This window comes from Vanellus vanellus (assembly GCF_965231255.1).
Source record: "Vanellus vanellus genome assembly, chromosome: 13".
NCBI lineage: Eukaryota > Metazoa > Chordata > Aves > Charadriiformes > Charadriidae > Vanellus > Vanellus vanellus.
Window position 1 is genome coordinate 16,940,563 of NC_138918.1, and position 24,708 is coordinate 16,965,270.

The following is a 24,708-nucleotide window of genomic DNA, read 5'->3' on the forward strand; positions in this document are numbered from 1 at the left end:
CACTAAATCATCAGCCCACAGGAATACATTGTACAGCCATCCAGGAGGACATTTTAAGGTAAACTAAGCTAAGCAGTGTGCCGTGGCTAGCAGATGGAAGGTGTGGAAGGAGGGTAACCGAGGGGAGCCTGTTTCTGTGTCGGGGTTAGTCGCGGGGTCGGGGTCCAGGACTGCCCGCCCCGCAGCCCCCGGCCACCTCCGCAGCAGGCCAGCTTTGCTTCCCTGGCACGGCTGCTGTCCTCGGCAGCGCTTGTGTCAGGAAAACTTTTTAGTAATGATAAATTCGTCTTTGTCTTTTAGAAAAAAAGGAGGAAAACCAGCAATATTGTGCTGTGTCTTCTAATGTTTTGCCAGCTCAGCCTGCAGGATGCTGGTGCCTTAGGTACACTGGAGTAATGTGGCTGTGGCTGCTTGAGAACTGCTCGGATTTTTGGTTACAGCGTTTGACAGTATTTCTGATAAATCCAGTGTGAGGATATTTAACAGGGTGTGTTGCTAAAGTAGTTTCTTATGTGTCTAGAGCATCGATATTTACATTTACTGAATCCCTTGCGCTCCTACCCACATCTATCATATGTGGGTTTGGTTACAGTGTTTCTGAAGCAGCAGGGGCCATGTTTCTGCCCTTTCTCTTGGGCAACATGGAGCTGTTGTGCTTGAGGACAACCTCCGCAGGTTTGGCCGAGCTCTGTGCGGAGTGAACCCGGGGCGCGGGGGGAGAGTGGAGAGGGGCCGAGCAGCCGCAAGGGCCGGGCCCCGGCCAGGCAGCAGGCCCCAGCAGGCCCTGGCGCCGGCAGGAAGCCATGGGCTGTGTCAGGAGCTGGGGGGTGATTCGGAACAGCTGCACTGCCAACCTGGCACTGATAATGGAAGAAATTAGTTTCCCAGCTCACAAAACACAACTGGTAAGGACCCTTGAGGCTCAGGCAGAGAGGATCTGGCCCTGTCGGTAGCTGAGGGAAGACCCAGGCTTTTCTGAACTGTTTTTCTTTTCACAGTACTGAGTTCAGGGTTAGAAGCTTTAATTTAAACTCCAAATCATGCAGAAGCTGATGAAAAGGTACTGAGGGAACAATCTTGAGTTAAGACAACAGGGTTTAATCCCAGATTTCTTTCTTTGGTCTAATGATCAATTAGACATGGTCCTATTGACGCTGCATTCTCCCTCATTTCACAAAGCTGACAGTGGTTGTACCCTTCGTGTGCACAGTTAAGCTCCTCCTCGGCCCTTACAAGGGAAAACTGCATGTTGCTTTTGTGTAAACCAGTGTTCCTTACAAATACTAAGGATTTATTGCCATCTATCTAAAGATATGATTAAAACTGGTGTGGACCAGCTCCTGCAGTTTTCATACAGTCCCATTGCATTTTTTACCTGAGGAATTAAATTTCATTTCCCTTTTCTGCATGCAGCTATTGAACCTCAGTTAGACGGCACTGTTCTTGGCTCTCTAGCGATGGGTTCATATTAAGTTATAAAGCTTACATGGTACTTCGTTGGCCATAGTTGGTTGCAGAGCATAAAGCTGGTGCTCTGAAGCATACCCGGGCCCAAGATGCAGTGCCACAGGGCACGCTCTTTCCTCTGGTTCCCTTTGAAATCAGTAGAAACCATAAAACATGCGACAAGTGGCCATGGAACACTTAAGCTATTTAGGGATACCTTTATTTTTATATCTCCTGTAATGAAACCTTAATATCCTTGCCATTGAATTTACAGGACGGATCTAGTGAATAGCCTAGAAAATAATGCCACTAATTAAGAGATACCTTAAATACTGGGTGCAGATACAGGTAAAATGTATGCGTTATGGCCCCATTCTGCAAAATTTATTCTCGCAATTATGGCCATCAATGCTGGCGCAGCTATTCTCCAAAGTAGTCTTCATTTGTAGGTAAGATTTTGTAGGCTTGTTCCCAGTGTTCTGATATTTTAAGGGTTGCTGAGTTGCTAAGATACAGGCAGAAAGGTAAGTTTATTTAATATATTTTGTTGAATACATTTTATAAAATATTACTGTGATCTGAGGTTCACTAGGTTATATCTGAGGCTTTGCTGAAGTGGAATTGTCATGAAAAATAGTACGGACTTGATTCATGATTGCATTATTCCTTTTTCACACTGATATAGCTACATTGAAAATAATTGGCTTACACCAATGGGGCATGAAAAAGATGCAGGGATGAATTTGGCTCTGTATCTTGAAATGAAATATGTGCCGTTTTCTGTTCAGCATTTGCTGTACCTTAAGAAAAATCATAAGGCAGATTAGATCAAATCACACTATTAAAAGAAACATTTTTTTGTTCTGTGCAGTAGAACTGATCTGAAGCATATGTGTTCAGAATTTTCTCAAAAGCACACTTTTTTCCTTGCCCTGTATTTAAAAATTGATAACCAAGGGGAAAAGACTGTTGAGTTATAAAAACATTTTTTTTCTTGTAATTGTGTCATCCACTGGTAAAATATAATTGAACTCAAGGTTTACATTTGCAAATGACCTTGACTGAAGTTTTACAATTCAAAGACTTCATTTAATCACTTAGGCTATCTAGAGCACCAAAATCACTTTATGGGACAAAACCTGTGAAGCTCCCACTGAGGACCCTGTTTTTGGCAAAGACAGAAAGTGACTCTTTCTGCCTCTTACGGGATAATTTTAGGCTCTGTTTACAAAGAAAATCAGTATGAGGCAGCCGTTCAGAGTGAGACTGAATGATCTTAGGAGTCTTGTTCTCGCCTATGGCTCGAAGAACCAGCTTGTTAACTCTCTGGGGGTACCTGACTCGCTAGTCTTCTGGAACCAGTAGCCCTTTATTGGCCCCAGCTTTGGGAATAATTTTCACTCCATTGCTTTCTGCATTTGGAGGCTGGTTTATGTCACGAGGTTTATGTCATGCTGTGTTGTGCATGCTGCATCTTCTGAGCGCTGAAATAGTTCCTACAAGGGCAAAGATGGCTGTAGCATGCGTGCTGGGTGGATGTAATTCCATGGCTCACACCGCTATGCTATACTGGTTATGGAAATAATAAATAATGTATTTCTGTATGTCAGCCCCCTTTGCTCCCTCCTCTCTTCTCCTTCCCCAAAGGGAGGCTGCAGGCTCAGATTTTTCCTTGATTCAAGTTTTTAAATTTTACTGGGTTTTTCTGAGTGCAAGAGGAGGGAAAAGAACAAGGGAATGATTACATACCTTTCAGTACCTGAAGATGAAAATTCTCAGTCTTAATTTCTCACCTTTAAGCCACTATTCATTTCTTCTTGAGTAAATACTTTCCCTGAAGCATTAGTGACAAAAGCAGTTGTCTGCATGGATGTCCCCCTTGTAAGCATGTCTTAGGTTTTATCCCAGTGGTGCTTACCCAGATTTGCGTCATGTGCCGAGTGTAGCATAAAGCACTTTGGAGAGTGAATGTTCATTGCAGATTTCAAGTACAATCACAAGTTGATTGGAATATATGTTGTTCTTTCTAGCAAGTTCTTCATAGTTTATTCTTTTGGGATCTTTTAAAAGGCATAAGTCATTGGCTTATGATTGCTATTCAGAGTAAGCTGCCTGACTGTATCTGACAGTACCCTTCCCCAGATTCTCCTTTTCTGCTTCTAGCTTCCTCACCAAGCTGTATCTTCCTGTGAGTATACTCAGGTAGGATGACAGAAGAGGGAGAAGAAGATAAAAATAATTTCTCTCTTTAAGAATACTGATCCCCAAATAGGGTAGTTACTCATACAAATAACATGGGTGCTGTTAAAACCCACAGACAAGAGAAGTAGGTACAAGTTATCTGCTATATTATTACTCTGGACAGGGTTGCGTATACAGACAGAGTCAGGGCAATGAAACAACAGAAACCTGTATGCAGCTCACTGACTTCCTGTTCAGTGTGAAGTGAGGAAGCGCAAGGTGCCAGGCTGGGACCACAACCACCTCGACACAGTTCTTGCAAAGGACTTTGGCTGACACACTCTGCTTCCTCAGGCTGAGGCTCTGGCTCCTGGTTTGATAGCCAGCCAGGTGTGTGTCCCAGTAGTTTTTAAGCTTGTACCTGTCAATCAGGCCTATTCTAAATGGGCCTTGGGCGTGGATGACTGCTAGATAGGGAATTTAATCTTTTGTTTCTGTCTGCTGGAAGAAGAATTGGATGGCCTTATGAGTGGGGAAACATTAGTGGTTTCCTAGCTGGCAGATCTGGGTTATGTTGGCAGTGCAGAACCTGCAGGAGTCTCAGCTCAGTGTAACTACATATGTCCCAGGGCATCGAGGCTTTTTTTTTTATTATTATTATTATTATTATGCTCTTTCTGGCTATTTACAGTTCCTCTGTTTTGTAAAAGCAGAGTTCTAAACAAAGGACCTTGGTCAAAATGTGGTATCTGTTTACCATACTCTTGCTGTTAGTCTCTGTGTCCCTGCAGGACTTAAACAGTACTGTGTATACATGTATTTCAGTATCATCTGGGATGTTTAAGGGTATTGAATATGATTAAGCAATGGGCATTATTAAAAATATTACTTGATTTCCTTCTTTAGGGCAACCTGTGTTTTAATAACCTCATTGGAGTTTCATAAACTTGAAAGAGGCCTCAGCCTGATAGATGTTGGTTTCTAGACTTCTTAATACACCTTCTTGTTAAGAGTTCATGTTAATCATAGTCTGCTCTTTATTTCCACTCATATAGATGCTCTAAAATAGATGAAACTCAGTGATGCTTCATTTTTAACTTGGAAAAATATACATGATTTAAAAAATAATTTAAAATGGAACTTCCCATTATTACCAGTGCTATTGTGAGAAATGGGCTGAAAGCCATACAGTTCCTTCCTTGCCAAAATGGTGCATAACCAAGTTTGTTTAGCAGTCTTTTCATGAGCGTCAGTCCTTACATTGAAAGCTCCTATCCTGTCACCTGTTTTTAAATGCTTCAAATTTAGGAAGCCTGCTGCAGATGGTATCAGTAGTTTTACTGATCTGAGGCCTTGGGCAAATTCATTTGAATAGCTTTGAAACTGCATATTCAAAATTCAATAAAATAAGAGGGTCTGATGGTGCAGCTGCAGCATATCCCCTCCAGCTGGGTAAGCTGAGATGTTTCAAGGCCCTGGACTAGCAAAGCCTGGGTGTGATATACAGATTATACAGCTAGCTGCCAGGGAAGAGGTTTTGGCAGGCTGGGTGCAGCGATACCTGCTGCCAGCAGACTTGGGAGTAACAGTGGCTTTCATGCTATGTGGCGTCTTTTGCTGGCTTTCCTAGACAGAAATTTGTTGGTGCAATAGTGGCGGCAGGCCAGTGGGAGGGGATTGCCTCAAGGGTAAAGGGATGGAATGTAGGAAAAACAATAAAATCAAAACGCTCCGGTTGTTTTGAAAGTGATTGGCTATCCTGAATGCCTTGGTATGGATCCAAAATGATCTGCTCCATGGGCGGGTTTTGTTAAATTGCATTCAGAAATCATATTTGCCCTTGGGCAAATACCCTTGCTTTTATGCATACTAGGCAAGTCACGTGCACCAAAATGGAATTCACATGGTACTTTAGTCAAAAAGCTAATGTCAGTCATCATACCTTTTATGCTTATCCTGTCCCTTGGTTCTTTATGCCCATTTAAATATACACAAGTGCTTTTTATTATTACCTTGCCTGTAACGCACTGATATATATATATAGGCCATGTAATTTTTTGCAGTGTAGACCTTTCTCTACATATGTAGTCATCACTTATAAATTAAAATCACGAGGCATAAAGTGTTTTGGTTCTTGGGTTCTGATTTTCTGATATTTCTGCTCTTCAGCTGTGGAAGTAATGCCTTTATGTGCCGTGTGTCCACGCTTTCCAAATAACTACTTCTGTAGCAGTACATGGCTTATCTTTGTAGCATTGTAGTGCCAGTATCCTTGTGAGCTTCACAGTTCTGGCACAACCAGCACAGTGCCTAAAGGTGAGATAATCAGAGAACACATGCAGGGACGTTATTTGAGCACCATAGCGTTGGACTGCACAGTATGGCCCTAGTTACTGAAAGGGCTACCATGAAATTTAATTTAGAATTTTACGGACGTATTTTGAATTGGAAATCTCTGTAATATCTTTCCCTTTGCTCAGCCTTTTAACTGTGAAATTCAGTTGGGGAGTTTTGAAGCAGCAGGTAGTGTCACAGCACTCTAGAGGGATTTTGCCAGAATTCAGCTAAAGTGCTTGCAAGTGTCATTTCCATATTTAACTAATTTCAGTTTTTAATTAGCTCCGTGTGAAAAATGAGAGTTCATGCTGAGCTAAGCTGTCAGCCTAGAGTCTTGTTTCCTTTCTAGCCTCTCAGGACAATTATTGCAGCATCCTCTGGTTTTTTCAATGAGAGTGCTTAGCCACCCTGCGCTCAGTCCCTCCCATTGTTCCCTGACAGGAGTCGGTGAGTGTGTTGTGTCTAGCTTGCTAGAACGGAGAAGGTAAGTTCTGAAAATATTTCAAATACAAAATTGGTTTAGTAAAGGTTCAAAGTACTTCATAGGTCTGACTCAGAAATATGCAGCAGAATATAACGCATTCCTTCCCCAGACCTCACTAGTACTGTGCAGTCACATTGTTCAGAACAATATCTGATCATTTCAGCTTTGTTACTTGCTGCATTGGGTAATATTACATTTTAGAAAGCACAGTGTGAAAGCAGGTTTTTTTATGGTGCTCTCTGCAACGTGAGTGCTAACAATGCAATGCTCCAGAGACTGTTTTGTCCCAAAGGCCTATGGTCCTCTATAAAAAGAGAACTGCTTTTGCATAAAATTCCATAATGTAGTATAGGGATGGAAATTTGTTAATCCTGCATCTGACCTGAAAATTTATCTTGGAGGACTCAAATGCAAATGTTAAAATACTTTCTAAGAATGAAGCGAGAGCTGCAGTTTATGTAAACTCTGCAAAAACATGGGATGTGAACAGACTTCTGAAATAATTTTATGAACTGATAGCAATCCTGAGTTACATTTAGATGACAGTCACATAATACCATTGTTATTTTTGAAAGAATGCAGTCATTAAATTGTCAAAATCACATTTAAATAGAAAAAATGATGAAATAACTATGTAGGTGTTATCACAGGTTGTTGGTTTTTTTTTTAAAAAAAACTGTCCTAGAAGGTGAGATTTGTAAAGGTTTATGAATAAATTTGGTAGTGTCTTCATTTTCATTTCTGTTCATAACCTAGCAAAGTAAAGGTTGTGTGGATTTTTTCTCACTAATTAGTATGGACAGCCACTCCAGTAGACAGAAGCAGATTTTCTCTATTAGACCATAAAATCAAATGCATCTTTTTCAAATTGAAATGGATGGGAAAAAATCTCAGCTGTAGCACTTTCTGGGTACTTAAATGTTAGTAATGTTGTGAAAGAAGAAGGTAAATACATTGCAGAAACTTGTCAGATACAGTGACACTGAGGAGTTTCTAGTCATTTTTCTTTTAAGTTATGGAGGAGCAGCTTTGATACCTGCTTCCAAGATGAAGCAAATTCTTGAAAGGAAAAGAAAAAAGGAAAATAAATTTCATAGTGAAGAGTGCAGCTGAAATGCTAGATGGATTTTCAATATAGTTTAGGCTTTGGTTTGTTGGTTTTTTTTTTTTAAATACAGTATTTACTGTTTCATCTGTCAAAAAAAAAAAGGATATATAATCCTGGTTTGGTTGCTGGCCAACTGGGTGTGACAGACATGAAGTAGAACTTGACCATTAGCTATGAGGTACTAATGTGTAGTTCTAGCTACCATATATTGCTTTTTGCCCCTTCTAGTGTAAATTGTCTTCTCTTTGAAAGATAATTCCTAGTTATTTTATTGGTATTATTAAGTAATACTGTGACATGTGTTAATTTATTGTATTAATCATTTAACTCAATTCAGTTATGCTTTACAAAGTGTATGTAATTGAAGCCAAAGGTTTTTAAGGGTATGTAATCTAGTTCATATTTTATTCTGTGATTCATTAATTAATTGTATACAGTGATGCATATGCTAATGCATTATCACTCATGTCCAATTCACCCTGCAATTTAAACTGTTGACTTTGGAGGGTAAAGTTGGGTTTTTTTATGGGTTGCATTGCTGTTGCCTGTAGAAAACACTATTTTTTCAGTCATTGTTATGATATTCACAGTCTCAAAATAAATAGATGAGCTCTGAAGTGAAGCTCTCTCCGCTGAAGTCAGTGACAATTTTGACCTTGATTACTATGGGCCTTGATTTTAAACAGCTCTAAACTGACTGGTGATGAGCATTTGGCATTGCTGACCTCAGACAGTGGAATTGGCTTCTTCACCATTTTGTATGCGAGATGGAAAGCTTCATTAAAATGATCAGGTATCAGATCCTCTGTACAATAAGCTGGCTTCATTTTTCCATTGTGGACAGCAGCTCCATCTGTAACCGTGATTTCTACTGACTCTGCTGTGAATTTTGTTATACCGAGTAGATCAAATTGAGCTAGTCTTAAAACCACATGTTATAAAAGGCAATTTAAGACATAACAGATAAAGAAAAGTAATACAAATATAAATATTTAATTAAGTGTGTATTATGATGATGTTCCTTAGATGAATCCATATGTAGGTATCCAAATGAAATATAATTGTCTTCCATTATGCATCGTGCACAGTGCTTGAAATGGACTTCTGTACCCTGGTGTGCTATCATGATGTTTCTTGGGACTTAAAGTGCATATGCAAGCTTTTCTTCATTCCTGTATTGGCTGATGAAATTGTATAACAGGATGTTTTGGTGATGTAACTGATAATCATATATGAACACATACGCACAGAAATTCCATGTAAAATGTATATTGCTGCAGTCTGAAAAACTGCAACTCTGCCACTTCAAAATAAAGCAGTGATCTGAAAGTAAAATCCTGGCACCATGTAAACCCTTCATCGATTTCTCCTTTTCTAATATACTTCCATATTGGTGTGATCACACAGAAATCATGTCCTCACTTGCAGCTTGCACCTCCTTACCTGCTCTAGAATTCTAGATGGGAAGATGAGAAGGCACGGGTGCAGCAGGGCAAGCTTTCAGTCTCTGCTTTGTTAGAAAAATTGTTTTTTCTGTGAAAGCAGAATAAGCAAGCTTCAGACTTGGAAACCTGCCTAGAATAAGACAGGTGTAAGATTAAAAATAGAGTATATTCCAGTTATAGTAAACCCATTACGGGAAATGCCTAATAGAAATCATGTAAGGACAATGGAAAAAAAATTCTCAAAAACATAACTAAAGTCAGATTTGATAATTCTGTATTTTAAAAAAAAAGTTACCATTAAAGAAACCCACAAAATAGTATGAATTAAAAGGCTGTAACTGACTGATTTTATGATATTTATCAAATAAAATCTGTATATTTAATTTTCATATACATTTCTATTCTGGATCAGTAAGACATCTAATTCACAGTACATGAATAATGTCAGCTTTGCAAGGTGTATAGAGGTCTAAATCTGCCTAGACGCTAAATATAATCTGTACCTTTATCTCAATATCAAGATACGATTTAGGCTGTGTTTATATGTAGCTTTTGAAGAGCCTCGTGAAAGAAGTATAAACAGTTTAAAGTGCTGAAAATGAATGAAAAGCTTTGGGAGAAGAAATCATATTTACTTTTCATCTTTGGATTTATTTCCTTTTTGCAAAAACTCCAATAATTACTTTGTATAGATAGTAAAACCTTAAATTTTATCATTCGTGCAAGGTTTTACAGTCAGGTGATTAAATTAAACTATTCTGTATAATTTCTATTAGGGAAAGAATATACTCTGTGATTAGAAATTACACTCTTTTGCTCTGTGGACAGAAATTTGGCCATTCATAATCATGCTGTTCCACTTCATTTAGTGTATGCAAAGGAGTAATAAGGGTAAAAATTGTTTTCTTATCAATATGGCTAACAATCAGAGGTTGAGTCAAGAACTGAATGCTTTGGAACAGTTAGATTATGAAAGTCTTGTTCAACATGTTTGTAGAGATTAGGGCAGTTGCAGTTTCGGAAGATGAATGTAGTCGCGTAAATGTTTGACATGATATTCCTTAGGGTTACAGTCGGTATTAAAAGTAAAGCAGTTATTCTAATTCTTGTAAGTTCAGGCATCAGTGGTTTAAGAGAGTATATTTGTGTCCATATTCCTTGAAACGCTGGTTTCAGGTCTCAGCTAGATTCTTCCTCCTCTTGGAAACAGAATAAAGACGAGCTGCGTACTTTGTTCATGATAATGGTGTCTTTTAGGTGTGAAATTAAAATTGGATTCAATTTGCTTTGTATTAACATTAAATGCTCACAATTGCTCAAAAAAAGAGAGGTTTTCCATTGTGCTTTAGTCAAGAGCATCCCTTTCTGCTGTTCTAAGCCTATTTCAAAAGTGGCAGTGTTTTGGCAAGGCTGGTAAAGCGGATATTGTATAATGTGATTCAGAACCTTCCAGGCTGAAAGATGCTGTATTAGGTAAATAAAAATATAAACACTTTTCTTATTAGTTACAGCCATCTAGTTCAGATGCAGGACCAAAAAGATCGCAGCCTTGACTCTTAAAATTGCTGTAAGAAGTGAGTTCATTTTACACAGTCTCAGGAACTGATTAATCTTGTGCCAGTTTTCTACGCTCTGTACAATCTAAAGCCTGTCATGAGAATAAATGAATAGTGCACTGTATTCTGCTTCTCTCTTAAGGGCTTTGTAGTGAGATTCCAGATTCTGAAGGTAGCATGCAATGCTGTTACCCTTCTTGTGACAAAGATTGCTCAAAGTGGCACAAAATCAAAACATTTCAGTAAAGAGGACTGAAATGAGAAAAGTTGAAAAGTCCAACCCGGGGTTTCTTTCTCGGTCCCAGTCTGAATGGTGACTGGGGAACTAAAAACCACCCACGGTACACCTCTTATTCCTGCAGGCTGGAGCTCTGCTTGCCTCTTGTTACCCTTGGAATTGGGAGCCAGGTCTTCACATCCTCCAGTTTTCCCCACCCCCAAAGTAACTGCAAGTGTGTGTAAGCTTTTCAAGTATTTTGGAAGTAGAAAGACTGAAGTTGGAGATAGAGGAATGAACTTTCAAAGCATTGCATGGCAGATAAGCACACAAATCACATTACTACTAATGGGATTTGTGGGTATATCTTTCATGCTGTGCTTTGAAAATTCATTCCATTCAGTTTACTGACGTGCACGGGGAAAGAAATCAGTCAGCTTGGGGGGGGGGGGGGGGGTGACCACATAAAAAAAAATAATGCCCTTTTTAGGTCCCCCTGTTTCTTCCATGTGAACACAGTGACAATGAACCATCTTATAGCCCTCCTTCCTTTTCCTTTTTCATCTTTAATAACATTTATTCAAAGGAAAGCAATTAATAATTCCCAGCAGAAGTTTTGCTGCTGATTATAACAATACACTCATTCATAGATCCTTTATGGTATTTCTATAAAACGCTTCTTGGTCTAGATGCTTCATAAAGCAAAAGCCCTGTTCTAAACAGTTTATTGTCTAAAAGAGTTTACACGCTGAGGGTGAAATTATGCCTAAGGATTGCTTTCTTACGTTTAAGATTGCGTGAAGTCAACTTTCCTTTCCATTGTGTTTTCAAAAAGGCACAATAGCTCCTGCGTCCCTGGTGAGTGGAAGGAGCGTGCCTGACATTTCTGCCGTGGAGGGGAGGCACTGTGCTTTCCCCTCTCACACCGCAAGCCCTATCCTTACAAAGAGAGCAGAAGCAACGATAAGGGTCTGCCTCTGTTTTCCTTGGCTTACATCCCAGAAAGCGAGGTGCTGAAATTCAAGTTTTACCGTGACTGTGTGTGTAGGATCACTCTTGGATTAGAGCAGCACGGAGCTGTATTCTCTCCGCAGCTGTGCGAGGGCTAGCAGAAGTGGCAGCTTCATAACCTTACTGGCTAATCAGTCCTCACGGCTTTCCTCATAGAGTCAGAAAACACCCTCTGTCATTCTCTTTGGAAACTTAGAATTGTTGTTGTTATTTTGGGTAAAACTGTTGAAGAGCTCAGGCATAGTTAACAAGAGTAGCAACTTGTAGGTGGGTAACATGGTGAAGCTTGTATGTGGCTAACAATATCAGCTAAATTCAGTTGACGGAGAAGTGGATAAAAGCATGTTACAAGATGAAAAAATATGCAGCAGTGCCATTGTAGTTAATGGCATACTCCACTTTTAACAATGTAAACTAAAAAAAAAGTGACTCTGAGAAGCGAAAGGTCTTGTTCAATGTAATGTGTAGGATAAATAAGACAGAAAAATGGTTCCTAAGCGTGCTTTCTAGCCATAATACAGGCAAACCTATTGTTTCAAGAAAAATAGTGTGATCTGTTAATTCTTAAAGCTGTGTATTTCAGTAATGCTTTAAACATTCCCAAATGAACTTTTAATTTAATTTATTAAAAAAACGTAGCGCATACCAAATAGCATACTGATGATTAAGATGATTTACTGAGAATGAATGACCTTGAAAGTAAGTCATCTGCTCATTGTTGAGCTTGAATGGTCACAGTCAATAAGCAGTATTTTTTGCATACATTCTACAACAGTAATATTAAATTTAGACCAAGCGATCTATTTTTGAAATACTGCTTTAACCTTTCCTGCAAACAATTGAATGCTCACAAGTAGAGGAGACAATATGATCAGGAGCACATCCAACTGTTTTACATGAAGTCTGTAGGATTTTAGTCATTAATATTACAACACGAGTTCATAAATTCCCTAAGTACTGGTAATCCAGAAAAAAAAAATTTCCCAGATCTTTAATCTCTGATATCAAATGTAACAGTTAAACTCGTATCTCCTGTGTCCCTGAGGTCTCCAACAAGATATTTTGAAAATGTGTCTGTCATAATCGTAACTGACACTGCTTTGCTGTTAATTAAATAGAGTATTTACTATCGTGCTGGCGAATAACTACAGTAGGTTGAGAAACTTGCACAAACTTTGTGGTATGTCAGCAGTTGCCATTTTATATACTACATTCTCAGCCTATTTAGATGTACTGAAGCGTATGCCCTAGGATACCTAAAAATCCTACTGCTTCTAGGAAATCCTTTGTGGCATAAAAATTCAAGAGTTTGCCATTGATGCGTTGATCTAAACATTGCTTAGATTGTCTGGGCTGGTGGATAGGTAGGGACATGCTGTGGTACAGTGTCGGGGACAAAAATGCATCAAACACTTCAAGAAACATTAAGAGTAGTGGCTACACCAAGGAGTGTTGCATACGTGTAGGAGCAGCTGTGTTGGGTCAGATAAAAGCAAAATAAGCCATTAACTTACGTACAGCATCTGAAAGTGGTTGTCTTGTACGAATGGGCAAATCATATATGTGTTTTTCCTTACTGATCTTCCAACATCCTTTCAGAGATGAGTGGAGGTGGCATAACAATATTCCTTGCTTTGTTCGCTCTTCTCATAATGATTCAACGTTTGACTTACTTGAAATTTTCAGGGACCTTTATCATCTAGCCAAAAATTTCCCTTTGGTTTGATAATAGTCAGCTCAGAGCTCATTATTTTATATGTGAAGTTAAGATTACTCCTCTCCAGTGTATGTTATTTTGTCTTAACCAGGTTTGAGTTTTTGTCCGCCATTTTATGCCCAGTCGTTCAGTTGTGTTTTGTCCTTACGCAGTTCTCAGTCAGCAGCAGGCTGTGCCACCACCCGGCACGGCCTGTTTTCTGTTCGGAATTCTATCATATCACATATGATCGGTTTGGATTTTTTGTAAATACTACTTTAAACTTCCCTGTAGATAATATATCAAAAATGGCAGATGTCCACCCAGCAAGCCATATAGCTTTTGTTTTGCTTTTAGAAAAAGGCCAGGGAATGTGATGAATTTTTTGGGATCTCTTGGATACTCTCCGGAGGACTCTGGCATCCTTGTCACAGTCACACTAGGTATTCAAGGAAGAAGAGAAAGTTCAGGCAGTTAGTCCTGAATTTTAGGAGAAACATCATTGTTTCTCTAGCAAGGATGGGTGATACTTGTTCACATTGTTTGTCTTAAGACTGTTTCTTTTAAGTAACAAGGACTCATATTTTTTGGTAATGATTTTCCAAGCACTTTAATTTATGTTAAAGCAGAGGAATCGCTGATTAGAACTTCCTGGAGACACTGTCCCTTTCTCCCAGTCACAGAGTATGAAAGGGCATTAGTATAACTGTGAGTCCAGGTTCTTGGATTCAGCAGCTTTCTTTGAGACAACTGCCTCAGCCATCATTTAGCACAAGGAGTCATATATTCCGTTGTAGCTGCATACTGACAGTGCTGGTATTCCTCCTGCTGCAAATGCAGATGAAGGCTGGCCAACAAAATTAACGAGCAAGGGACGGTGTCAGCCTCTGTAAAACATCTAAGACTTACTGAAATCTGACTTTGTCAGGCATGTTTGTTGTGAAGTCCAAATTTTGCGGGAGAGGACTTTTACTGATGCCTACAAGATGAGATGCCTTGTACATAAGTAAGGCTTGCCGAATTGCCCATCTGACAAAGCCTGGATGTCCTCTGTGGACAGTTTCCTTTAATCCTACAACATGGTAGCAAAATACGGATCTCAACTGAGATTTAGTTCAGCAAATTCTGATGGTGTGCGTGTTTGTGAACTGTCATGTAACCTCTTCTGATTGGGAGAGGAGCAAGGGAAAACTTCTTATTTTCTTTGTTACAGCTGCCCAATAATCCATGCTCCTCAGCTAGAGGCCTGAGAGCACTAGATAGAACCTAGTGTAGTGTTTTCAGGCACCATGCAAGTTTTTCCCATGCAATTCCTCCATTGCTCTTTTCCGACCTTCAGACCCCTGTTATTCCTGTCTCGGGCATCTCTCGAGGAGAGGTTGTCAGCTGTGATGAATTGTGCATCCATTTTGTAATGGGGGCAAGTAATGGCTAGGGAATAGGCCTAACACACTCGTTTCGCTTGTGACTTGAGTTGGACTCGAGCCTATTTCTCCTGAGGAATAGTAGTAGAACATTAAACTACTATGGTTTTAGTCCTTTAAGTAACTGTTATTTATGAATAATAATTGACATCAGTAAGATCCATTTCTGGTAATTCCTGGAGTCTGTTGCATAATCAAGCAGTAGTAACTAGTAAAGAACCACGAGTCCCAGCCGAAAAACATTTAAGACAAAGTAAGCATGTAATAGTGTTTAATTATTTTTTTAATTTTTGGGGTACATTTATTCTTTTCAAGTTATCTGGGTTACCCACCTATATGCACCCAGCAGTGTAAAGCACTAAACTTCTTTTGCTTCCTACAAATATTGTGGTGCATTAAAACAATATACAGACCACATGAAATAAAAAATAGATGTGCAGATACTTCTTTGAATATATGTGCCGTAAAATCACACGGTGTTAAGATTTATTGGGTACCTTTTGTTCCATGTCTGTGATTCATTAGGCCTGATTTGGAAATCACACTGATGTTGCTCAAGACTAAGTGTACTGCAATAACAAGAGTTACATCATTGTTCACCCCACGAGTGGATGGAAAGGAAACTTCTAGTGTTTCAACTCCCCTATAATACAACAGCCTCCACATAACAAATGTGCTTTTAGTGTTTATTTGCTAATGTTGTTCATGAGATAATGGACCAATTTCTTTTTCACATTGAAAGAGGCTGGCCTGCTACAGTTAAACTTAATATGACTAGATATATCCTTACAAAGTGAGATCATAGTTTGATGGGTTTGGTTTGGATGACAATAATTTAGGGTTTTGTAAGCATGACAGCTTGGAAAATTAATGTATGGAAACATTCTGAATTCTATTCACTTTTATAATCTTCCCATCTTTTTGAGTTGCTTAGGTAATACTAAATTTTCTAACAAGCAAGCCGTATATATCTCCCAGACCTCATCTGGGAAGATGCAGTAGGAATGGGGAAAATGGTGGGTTGTTAATCTGCATATTTTTCCTTGTAAGAAGGCATACCACAGAGTAAAGGGATAAGTGCAAAACCTGATTCTGCCCTGCCTATTGGCAGATACTGAGTTGCACTACAGGGAGAGCTCTAGCATGTGAAGACACCAGAGGTCTCTTGTTTGAAAAAATGCATGGTCAAGAATGACAGGAGAGCACAAAGGGAAGGAAAACAGAGATTTCTGAGCTTGGAAACCATTGTCCATTAGACTGAACTCTGAATGGACTGAGCATTGCGTTTACAGCCAGGACGAGAGAAGACTGAAGGAAAGAGGAATGTGGGGACACTGCTGAGTCTTAGAGAACATTCAAGAAAGTTTTGCGTGTAAGTTTTGTCGTTTTTCTGTGTACCTTTTGGGATTTCTTAAAATAGTATGTGATTCACTCTAGCAACCTCGATCTTATGTAAGTCTTAGATTGATCCTTGACAGCTCTATCACCTGGAGTGATGAACAAGTTCTCTGCTTTTGTTCTTGATGAGCATGCAGGTTTAGCTTCCAGGTGCTTTGGCTCTGTGTGTATGCGTGTGTTGCTGGGGTGGGAGGGAGAGGTTGATTATTGCTAAGCCTAAACCTCAGGGGTTGCACTTCAGAATTTATTGTTTCTATAGTCTCATTTCTTAGAGAATATAAATACACAATTCACTATCCTGAGTTACTAGATGTTCTTGTTAAATGAACCACATAAATTCTGAGAAGCTCAATGTTTGAAAATATATTTGATACCTGATCAGAGACAAGAACTTACAAAATATGCTTAATGTTGAGGGGGAAAAAAAAGAGAAAAAAAAAAGGCAAACAAACCAAAATAATACCTACAAGACATACGTAAGTGCCCTGTAAAAAATATAATTTATGAAAATACCATACGTGTAACAGATAAAATGGCACTTTTTTGTGTTTTAAATCTTCAGGGATGTGTTTGTCCCTGAAGGTTAATCTATAAACCAAATGTGGAGCTCTGGAAATGCATTCGAGTAAGAGGGCTGTTCAGGAAAATCAGCGCTCATCTTAGTGATCAGCTTTGGATCTAACTGAGTATCTCAGCTCAGCTGTCTGGTGAATACCCTTTGGAAAAAATGTGGCCAGTACTGTAATATCTGACAAAAGTGTGGTGTTGGGGAAGAAGGCAAAGCCACATTAGCACAGATTATTTAGTTGGACTTTCAAAAAAAAAAAAAATTTAAAAAATCACACAGTAGAAAAAAATAGGAAACAGGCACAAATTCACTAGCCCAAATTTCTCTTCTGACACACATGCACTGAACTTCTGAGTGGATCCCCATATTTCTAATTAAACGAGCTCCTCCTTATTCCTTTGCTAGAGGCATTTTGGTTTGATTAACAGAACAAAAGGTTAATCATATAAATTTGCCATCTCATAGCGTTCTGAAGCAGAGAGAATAGGTAGCTCCTCGTTCTCCCTGCTCGGCTGCCAGTCAGGCTTGCTATGTGCAATGCGAGCACAGAGCTTTCCCCTCAGGCCCCCGTGACATACTTTTCTCGAGGTATTCTTGGTAGAAGGTGAACATTCATTCCTCATGTTTGTGACTTCAGCTGTCTTAGTGGAAGTCCGTAGATCACGTAATGAATACATGAGCTGTGTGGGAGATTGTCATCTTTTCTCTGTAAGGGGCTATAATGCAAATCCCTGCCCCGTTATGAAGGAGCTCTAATTGCTCCTACCTAATGTGCATTTATGATTATAACACAGAGCAATGGAGTTACTAATGAAATCATGGCATACTTGGAAAGAGATGGTTCAAAGTTTTTCTTAATACCATATTAATAAGATCTTTTATAATGCCGTGTCTGAATTTACCTGGTAATTATAAGTTAGCAACTATAATTCTCTTGGACAGACTATTAGTTATGATTTCCTTATCTCTTTGTTGTAAGGAATGGTTCACGCTCAAAGCAGCAGACTTTCATCTCTGCAAGTGACCTACATTTATGGTTATACTTGCAATAGGAAAAAAAAAAAAAACAACCAACCCTGCATCTTTGAATAGTTACACTGAGAGTATAAAACACAAACCCCTGATTCTCCTTTATGACTTGTTTTAATTTTGGGGTCTGAAATTCCCTGAGTCTTTATGCACTCTCGGCTTCAGGGCTGGGCCAGCTGAACTCTGCCTTTGGAGCCCTGGTGTGTGCACGTCACCTGGGACTCGCTGACAGCACAAACACACCACAGGCTGCTCTGCTACCTGCCGTCCCCCGGCCCTCTCGCGCCTACGGCACAGATGATGTCTCTCACTCGACTGGGAGAGTCTGTATAAGCTAGCGACTTGTTTGAGCTTTAGGAATAATTTCTCAGTTTCATTGCCATACTGAGAAGGAAGTTAGTTGCTTGAGATTAGACTGAAAAGCTTTTTAAAATGTTTGTTTTGACAAAACAAAAAGATTGTAATTGAATAAAACATATGAACCCACATAAAATTCTTGTATATTTTCCAGGGATTCTTAAACATTCCCTAGAAATAAGTTTTGAGTAGTTTCTCAACAAAACATGCTTTTCAGGTTCATACTTGGTATTTTTTAAAATAGCAGATGCTTTAATGTCTTTTCAATTTTTTTTCCTAACAGAAAAAAAATTTTGCAAATTCAGCATGAAAGCAAAATCTGGCAACTGCCGCCTTCACACAAATTGTCTCTGGGTTTTAGTTGCTATTGTTAGACATCTGCTTTGTCCATAGCGATGTCTAGGGGAAGGTGATGTTGTGATGTTTTGCTTCTCAGCTGTTTTTGCCAAAAATATGGAGGCTAAACTCTGCATAGTTTGTGTGCTGAGAGATTTCCAGGAGTTGGGGGAGATGGTTTCTGGTGGCGTGGAGTGCATTGTTTTGTTTTCTTGGATTTTAGGAATATGTATATGAATCGGTCAGATCTAAATGGATTCCCTGTGTTCAGAGATTATCTGACTGACGTCTCAATCACTGTAAATTGAAGTTTCTGTGATAACTCTTTTGCCTTACCTATCCCTGATGTTTAATCTCTGAACACTTAGCTGTGTGGCCACTGATGGTCCATTTGTGACCACACCAGCTCTTCTACAATTGCTTGTAACTGGATGCAAAATACCTGCTAATTTTTTTGTGTATCTGACACTTCAGACGTGAACTGTAAGGATGCCCATAATCATATGTATTTTCTGCCCCTAAACTGACAGTGGATCCCCTCAAACGCCATTTTAGTTTATAACTGGAAATGCTGTTCTCTGTGGTATGCAGGTTTACGTACATCCTATGTAAACAGGGAGAGTGCTGATGGTGGACGTAAAGAAAGTGAGTAAAAAAAGCTTTGTGGGCTTTCCTGTCTCTCACCACTCCTCTATATTGGGAGGGTGCCATAGGGATAATATGCTGAAAGCATGGAGATGTATTCAGGTAGCTTCTGTTTATACAAGGTGAAGATGCACATAAATCCCCTCGCTGAATGATTCAGACCTGTCAAGACTCATGCATTATGCACAGGACTTACTCAATTAGCCCCTACCGCAGTGCCTATAACTCATGCGCTCACAAAGGTGGTGCCGTGGCCTTTCTCCCGCTCCACGTCGTCCGTGCCAGCGCAGCTGCGTGGCCCACGCCGTACCTGCGGGCCTGCCTCCGGCTCGGGGGCGGCCAGAGGGGTCGGGGGGCTGTGCCGCTGCCGGATGGCTCTGTGGGCAGGGAAACCTCCCCTGGCCGGGGCTGCGCGTGGCTCGCTCTACTGTGGCCCTGGCGGCCAGGTTTCATGCGCTGAATTAGGAAAAAACCGAGAGGTTCAAGGATTGGGAAAGACCTGGGTTTGTCAGGGAAGTTTAATCTGCAAAATGAAGACAGAGGCTGTTAAATCTGTTGATTTAGATAAGTTGTAATAAACACAAAATAATTGCATTACAATGTCATTAGTATACATAGGGCTAAAGGTAATTTTATAATCAACGTATAAATTATCACACATAATTTAAACTCGGAGCGAGCGTTTGCAGTAGTGCTGTTTTTCCAAGAATGTATTCCCCTGTAGTGTGTGAATGGGAAAGGTAGCGTGCCGTGCCAAAGTCTGAACAAAATGCTTACCTCTCTGTTTTGATAGGCTGGACTGTAAACATCTTTCCTTTTGTGCTTCAGTAATTTAGAAGTTCTGGTAAGTGCACAAAAAATAAGACAGATTTACGTGAGTCACCAGGGCTTTCTTTAGGTGGTTTTTTTATTGCCTTTTTTTTAGCATATTAACATCCCTCCGAGACAAGTTCCCGAAGATGCTTCATCCACATAAGCTGTATCCCGTCCCCCAACGCGTCCCCCTGTGCGCTCACTGCCCCTTTGCGCTTTGTGTCTCCGCAGCGATGCACCTCCTGGGGCTGAACTGGCAGCTCCAGCCCGCCGACGGGCACACCTTCAACAACGGCATGCGGCCGGGGCCGCCGGGCGCCGAGGACGGGGCGACGGTGCCATCTGGAGGCAGAGGTGAGTGAGGCTGCGGCTCCAGGCCCTCCGCTCTAGCTCTCTTGCAGTATTACATGCGTATATGTGTATATACTCACACTGAGATGTCTGCAGAATCTTTGTTTAAGGCTGGTTTTTAGCATCGCTGGTGTTTTCTGCGTGTTTGTTGGTTCGCTGCCTAGGTGCAGCTGTTCTCTGTCCCTCTGTGTGTTAGTGCACAAAATCATGTAATTTCTATAACCTCATCTACTAATGAAGATGTGCTCCCTCAGGCACTAATGAAGAAGTGCTCAGTCAGAAAATGTACGGTTTACTGGCTATACGTCCTATTCCCAGATCTCAAAGAAAGAGAAAAAGCTCAGTCAGAAAATGTATGTTTTACTGGCTATACATCCTATTCCCGGATCTCAAAGAAAGAGGAAAAGCTTGGCGTAATAGGCAGGTACATTCTACTGCCTGGGAGAAGTCAAGAAATTTGGCTTCCAGCCGGGACCAAACCCTGTTTTTTTCTTGTTTCTCAGATGTAATTCTAATAGAAAACATCAGGGACAGCAAAATTTGAGCCATAGTGAACAATCTGTCCTGTGATATTAGTATGAGCAATATAGGCAACAAATGGATATTTTTCTCCTAAAGAAAAACCGTGTTCCAGTGGAGGATGACAGAGACGGGCCAATGAGAAGAATGAGGGAAAATCAAGAAACAGAAATACTTTCTTAAACTGCGGAAGCATATGTTAAAAATACAGAGAAATTACACGTCATGATAGTTTACATTGAATGCTTTTTTACTGGTGAGGTTCAGGTGTTTTCTTTCCTACATTGCAATAAGGCTTTTCCTGGTTATTACAAAAATTATGATAAGACAGAACAGGACATTTCAATTAGTCATAGCACCTCCCAGGCCTGAGCGCACTGTGCAGGTGGGATGAAGGTGGACTGAAACAGAAGAGAAATAAGCACTTGCTAGTGGTCAACAGAAGAATTTTGTTCAGGTCTGAGCGTCTGTGGCTCATGATAAACTTGCTGATTGCCAAAGCTAGTGTCAGAAACAAATGCTGACACAAGGTGCTTGCACTGGATGTATTGGAAAAAAATCAGTTAAAATAGAGCTGGGAGAGGAAGCAGAGTTGTTCCTTGGTGTGCCCTATCATTTCATAGATTCGCTTCTGTTTTCAATGAATGCTGCTTCTTCATATTTGCCATGGAGGCACTAATTTTGGCTTCCTCCTTTTCATGAAATCCTACACCCTAGTGGTTGCAAAAAACTGTAGATTTTCCGACAGCGTTTTGATGGCTTGGCTTTCATCTCTGACTGACTGTAGGTCAAACTGGACGAACAGCACATCCCTAAGTACAAGGCAGAATGTTTATATTACTGCTGAACTTCTTCCAGATTGTGCACAGGTGAGAGACCCTATGGTTTAAGGCAGGAACCTGAGGAGCTCAGGTCTGCAATTATGGTCACTTAGCAGACAACTGCAGTGTTTAACACGTGTCCAGATTCCCTCCCCTGCAGCTTTTTGTTGCCATCTCTGTGCAAATATAGGGCAGCAGGATTGTTGAATTGGAATGTGCTCATCTGCCTGGGGCACTTCAGTGCAAATTCTGGCAGTTTATCCCAGCCCCACTCTAATTAGCTTTGCACATTTGAAGAGGCTGAGATGCCGGCTGTTTTGGGAGTGGTAACCTCCTGTAGAGAAGACAAGGAGACAGAACTGCTAGTTATGTCTTAAATTGCTGCAGTTAGCTTTCCTCAGAGCGTGTTGGTAAAGTTTGCTTGTTCTTCTGACATTTTGTAGAAGGTTGCTGAAATGTTGACAGTCTGGGGGAAGGGGAGAGAACAATTATTTAGGCAAGTAATCTTCCACAGTGGAATAGTGTGAATGACAGGTTTGGATGAACACAAGGAGTATCCAAAAGACAAATCCTCATAGCAGGGAAGGGTGAAAAGTTTTTGCACCTCACCTTTCCTTTTGTTATGACCAAGTTAATATTGCTGTCCCAGCAGTTTTTAGGAAAGCCTCTGACAGCTTTTAACACAACAACCATTTCAGGACTCCGGGCTCTGGCTGTGGAGAGTGACCTTTCTATAATTGACACAACTCAGGATGAAGCCATTCTTTTCAAAACATGGGTCTCCCAAAGAAACCTTTAACCCCTAGACTGAGAACGGCCACTTAAACGCAAGCTGTGCCTACTCAGCAAGCAAGGCATTTTAAAGTACAGCAATTTGAAAGGAAAAAAAAGAAGCAGATATTTCAATTTGATCTGCTTGTTCCTTATTAAGAGACTAAATTCTAGTATGAAATAATATAACTGCAATTTAAGAGGAATGTAAATTACTTTATTACTGCATTTTCCTATCTTAATGAAAACAAAATTCACTATTAAGATAACACGGTTGCAGGTTTTTTTTTGTAATTACACACTACATTTCGTTAATAAGGGGGATGTCTAAAAGGAGTAGGCAAGTGCAGTGGGTAGAAAAATCCTCAGTGCTGCTGGAAAACTGCACGTGAAGTCCACCATGCTCTGACTAAACAAAGCACTAGAGAGCAGGTTTGGGGTTGGTTTTTTTTTTTGCCTTTAGGCTCTGGAAATTGTGCTGAACTAGGGATTTAGATTAAGAGACAAAAGTAAAGAAAAATTCCTTTCTTAATACAAATGATAAGGTCGTATCCCTTCAGAGTACATAAAACCCCAAAAGTTCTTCTGCCGTAGAATTGCGGAATTGCTACAAGGCTGAGACAGACAGTAATGACATTAAAAAAAAAAACAACTTTCTGAGAGTGAAGCCCATTTGTCTCTTACAGTTGCATAAGGATAATGTTAAAATTTTGGTGTAATAAATCTAAATTAGGGGGAAAAGGAAGAAAAAAAAAAAAGCATGTTTTGGAATAATTGCTTCTTCACAAAGAAATGAATTAGGTGACCTTATGGGATTTTTCTGTGCCTAGATTCTGTTAATCTATGCCAAAAATATATATTCTACATATAATTATGTAGTAGGCTAGACACACATTTCCATAAAATATGTGACTATCTGGGTGTGCTGTTTCCTTTCTAATTGACAGAATATACTATAAAAGTCAACTTTAATCATTTCAGAAGACACCTAAGATAAACTACCGTTTATGTGGAAATATCCAAACTAACTCCAGCTGCAAATTCAAGTAAAGAATGCTTCAGTGAAGAGTTTTTCTGTTAATGACATATTGTCTTTGGTGTGCTAACAAATTTGGCAGATGTCTACTAATTCAAAATTGAAATTATTTATCTTGATTATTTGCTATAGCAAGGTTCTATAAAGCTGAAAAACACAGATTGTGGTCTCTGATCCTAGAAACCCAAATTTTAAAAGATGCCAAAGATAATTACGGGCAAGGATTGTGGACCTGAAAGATCACTTCAGTTACCATAAATACACTGACTAATTGGAAAAGGCAGATTTGAATGTGTGTTGTGATACATAATCCAGGGTTTGTCTCTTTGGACCAAACAGCTTGATCCACATTCATGCTCAGTTTATGAGATATTTCACTAAGTTTACCACAGTGTGTGCATTTTGAAAAGACAGTTACAGTTAATTAAATGGTAAAGTACTGAAGTGTCATGAAACATACTTGTTTCCAGTTATCAAAATAAGCTTGTTTGCCATTATCAGATTCAGCATTGTAAATATAATACCAATAATGAAATGAAGAAAGTTACAATTGCAGTTATATACGACACCATCTTACTTGTTTGAGATGATAGAGGGGAAAACCAGATTTCTACTAATCTAGCAGAAATTTGCCTTGAATAGATACAGAAAGCTAAACTCAGCAGTCATTGTGAAGCTGTATAGATTGTCTCCAGTTCTCTCCAAATGATTTTGAGACCTCTGCCAGATGCTGCATCTCCAAGTCACGTTTTGGTTTCCATGCAGAAATTATTATTTTCTAATATTTAATATATTTTATTAACGATGAGGCAGACAAGCAATGTTAAAGGAATAACAAAATTATTAAATGGGAAGATATGCCACCCTTACAAATTGGTGAGTTGGGGTTCAGATGCAAATAGAATAGGCCCCAACGTGAATGCCTGAGACACTGGTGCTGCCCCCAACTATGTTTCTGCTGAAACCAAATCCAACTCTTCAGACAGTATGAGGACTCAGGAACAGCTGAAGGGGAACTCTTTGTCATGTTGCAAAAGATAAAGATGGAAAACTCATAGCTCATTAACAATGTAAACAACCTGAGTCTTTTGGTTTCTACTGTTTCCTTTCAGACGCTTCGAAACAGATGATCAAAATGTAATAACAATCAATGTATTTT

At 39.7% G+C, this 24,708-nt stretch overlaps 1 protein-coding gene across 6 annotated transcripts in view; it reads left to right on the plus strand.

The window, feature by feature from the left end:
• TENM2 (teneurin transmembrane protein 2) overlaps window positions 1-24,708 on the plus strand; it is a gene marked incomplete at its 5' end in the record, with an annotated part of 543,931 nt that overhangs the window by 390,292 nt on the left and 128,931 nt on the right. For all 6 annotated transcript variants that reach the window (XM_082489861.1, XM_082489862.1, XM_082489863.1 and 3 more), the window contains one exon: window positions 20,283-20,405. In XM_082489861.1, coding sequence (XP_082345987.1) covers window positions 20,283-20,405 — 123 coding nt within the window. The remainder of the gene's footprint in view (window positions 1-20,282; window positions 20,406-24,708) is intronic.